The sequence below is a fragment of the Pteropus medius genome, unplaced genomic scaffold (assembly GCF_902729225.1).
Source record: "Pteropus medius unplaced genomic scaffold, Ma_sr-lr_union100, whole genome shotgun sequence".
In the NCBI taxonomy this organism is placed as follows: Eukaryota; Metazoa; Chordata; class Mammalia; order Chiroptera; family Pteropodidae; genus Pteropus; species Pteropus medius.
In genome coordinates, this window is record NW_024345336.1 from 1 (window position 1) to 2875 (window position 2875).

General features: G+C 33.4%; 1 protein-coding gene across 1 annotated transcript; it reads left to right on the forward strand.

Moving 5' to 3' along the window:
• Positions 1-429: 429 nt before the first annotated feature.
• Positions 430-2413, forward strand: LOC120611025 (natural killer cells antigen CD94-like). Its single transcript, XM_039873331.1, has 3 exons — positions 430-613; positions 1935-2027; positions 2173-2413. The coding sequence occupies exons 1-3, from the start codon at positions 502-504 to the stop codon at positions 2277-2279; spliced, it is 312 nt and encodes a 103-aa protein (XP_039729265.1). The 5' UTR covers positions 430-501; the 3' UTR covers positions 2280-2413.
• The last annotated feature ends 462 nt before the right edge of the window (positions 2414-2875 follow it).

The window sequence follows — 2875 nt, forward strand, 5'->3', positions numbered from 1 at the left end:
CCTTGTTCAAGTATTCGGCTCTGCTTTAGTTTTCTCATCAGTAGAATGAGTATATTTACGTATCTTCATTATTAAGCCATTTCAGAAATAAACAAGCTAATATAGGCCAAGTGCTGTCATCTGTGTTTAGCACAAGGTAAATTATAAATTTTTCTGATTATAAAAAGAGAAAAAGTCTGTGTGCAATTTTATTACACCAAATAAATTTAAGTTTGGTTTACATATCATTTTTCTTGTGTTCCAATAATTGTCAAAGGTGTTGATGTTCAAACATTAAAAAAAACCCTTTCACCTCCTTTTATGATAGTCAAAGTGTTCACATTACACACATACAATTACACAAGTGAGGATTTCCTGTATTGTGGTTCCAGGAACATTTTAAAAGCTAGTGATTTTACTGCTTCTCTTTCATACTATACATCCGTGTCTCACCCATAAGTGATTCAAGAACATCGTTTAAATACCTATTTTTTCTTTTTCTTTTAAAGTTCCTCACATGCAATGCTCAGATTTTTACCTCCTGCTCACTTCTGTGACCTAACAACGTCCTCCTGGAACAAGCACACAGTGTGCCTTATCTGCGTCGACGTGGGAACACCATTTCTCATGGCAGGTATGTGAGGTCCCGGTCATAAAATAAAAATAGAAATAACCAGAAAAGGAATCTCCTAGATATGGATATTTTAGGGAAGTGCTTTAAGAAAAAAAAGAGGCGGAGGCATTTTTTTAGTTTTTAAAGGATCTGCATTTTCCATTTTATTTAATTTTTCTGATTCTTCATTCTGTAACTTTGAAATATTTTTGTGAAGCTTTTCCAACAGGTTTAAAGAGTGGTTTCTAAAAGAGAAATCTCCAAATTCTTAATGGGAACTGAATTTACCAGGTTACATTATGAACACTACATTTCCACTATAGAGTATTTAGAGAATGCCAAATATTTAAGACACAATACTTAAAAAGACTATTTAAAAATTTACTGCTAGTGTTGTGTCATGCAAAAACCATACAGATTAACAATTTGACACATTGGACTGTTGCTAACAACAACACTCTTTGGGAGTGTGCAAAGGTTAATGCAGAATCTGCTAATGTAAAATTGTTTTGGGGAAAATGCCTACAAACCAGTATTTGGAATATATGATAACGTAATATTCTTATAAAATATGGTTGCTTATGTGTTATAATTTAGAGTACGGTGAAATGAACCCAGCTCCCCAAACTATAACCCAGACGTTGATTGGGTACCGTCTCATCACACTAGGTCCAATTGCTCCTGTGTCTTCTACTCCCTGTGAAACCTCCACAATGTCATGGACTCTTGACCTTTCTCAGAACAATGAATACATTGAGATTAGCAGGAGAACATGATCCCAAGTGGTATTATTGTGACAATGATAGAATATGTTAAACAAAGACTGAAGGTCTAGACAAACTTTCATTTGATTTCTGACCTGGTTGTTTACTAGCTTTGATACTTGGACAAAATAACATTATCGATGGATTCTAAATTTTATCATCTGCCTGCTGGGAATCATATAACTCTCTTGTGATTTTTGTTGAGAAAATAAAAGTAAATGTCTGTTATGTAAGCCCATAAAAGAGAACTTGGTGCCGAATCATCTCTTCTTGCTCCAGATCTCTGAGCTTCTTTGCCAAATTAAAATATAAATGTTAAATCCACTTTGCTGAGACAGATCTAGTTAAGAAGACAGTAATGAATGATCTCACTGAAGAGTAAAGTATAACTCATAAGAATTTTGGTATTTGGTGGAGTTCTGAATGGAGCAGCTGCATTTTCTAATGTTACATTGGGAAGATGATTGAATTGTCAAAGCGAAGAAATTTTGGATTCTCTCTCAATCATTTCTGCTTTTAAAAAGTTCAGCTCTAGTGTTTGTTGTTTAATTCATTCCCTGACCTCTCCTTCTCTACAGGTTTTCAGACCAGCCCATGGAGGTTGATTTCTGGCATCTTAGGAGTAATGTGCCTTGTGTTGATGGCTACTTTGGGAAAGTTGCTGAACGACTGTAAGTGTTTCTAGCCAAGCCTGTATAAAGAGGATAACTGTGATGAAATTGTTTAATATAAAAGGCTTCATTTGAAGATTTACAAATATTTTCTTATTTGATAAACCTGTATCTAATTAAGTAAATTTCTAATCGTTTCTTATAGTATTTACTCAACAAAGTATTCAACAAACACCATCTCCAGGACCCACCTTAGAACCCCAGAAAGGTAGGTTTCATGCTTTGGAAAACCTTAGTGTCAGTGGAAAATGAGATAGAGTTTCTTGTTTCCTTCACACAGAAGCATGATGGAATGAAACAAAGAGTAATGTGACTTTACCTACTAAACGTAGGATAGTCTCAATTCATTTTTCCCTGATGCATGAATTATTAAATTACATTGAATGTGCTTCTCATGTATTTAAATCATAAGACAAATATTAGCCTGAAAGAACATCATTTTCCTGCCCATGATTATTAGTAAATCATAAATTATAGTAAGCATTACAGCTAATCTTCATTACCTGCTTGTGATTGCTCATAATGCATACTTTCATATATCTTTAACTTTGCTTCTATTTATTTTATGACTCAGAATATAGTGCAGAGATTTCTCCAATTTTAAACTTACACGATATAAGCCAGCTCGAAGTCCAATTTTTATGCATCTTTTTCCAAATAGCACTATATTTATATTTTTCTTTTTAGTATTTTTCTCAGCACTTGTGAGGTATAATTGACTTAAATACTGTGTTAGTTTGATGTTTAAAGTATGTTGATTCGATACACAAATATTGCAATATGATTACTGCTGTAGCTTTAGCTAATACCTCCATCATGTCACATAATTACCTTTTTTTTTTTTTTTT

What these genes read in the sequence shown, in the direction of transcription:
- LOC120611025 (XM_039873331.1), top strand. Translation starts at nt 502, where the DNA reads ATGCTCAGATTTTTACCTCCTGCTCACTTCTGTGACCTAACAACGTCC. An exon ending in AACACCATTTCTCATGGCAG is followed by an intron (nt 614 to 1,934) that starts GTATGTGAGGTC and finishes CCTTCTCTACAG; the next exon opens with GTTTTCAGACCAGCCCATGG. An exon ending in GGGAAAGTTGCTGAACGACT is followed by an intron (nt 2,028 to 2,172) that starts GTAAGTGTTTCT and finishes CGTTTCTTATAG; the next exon opens with TATTTACTCAACAAAGTATT.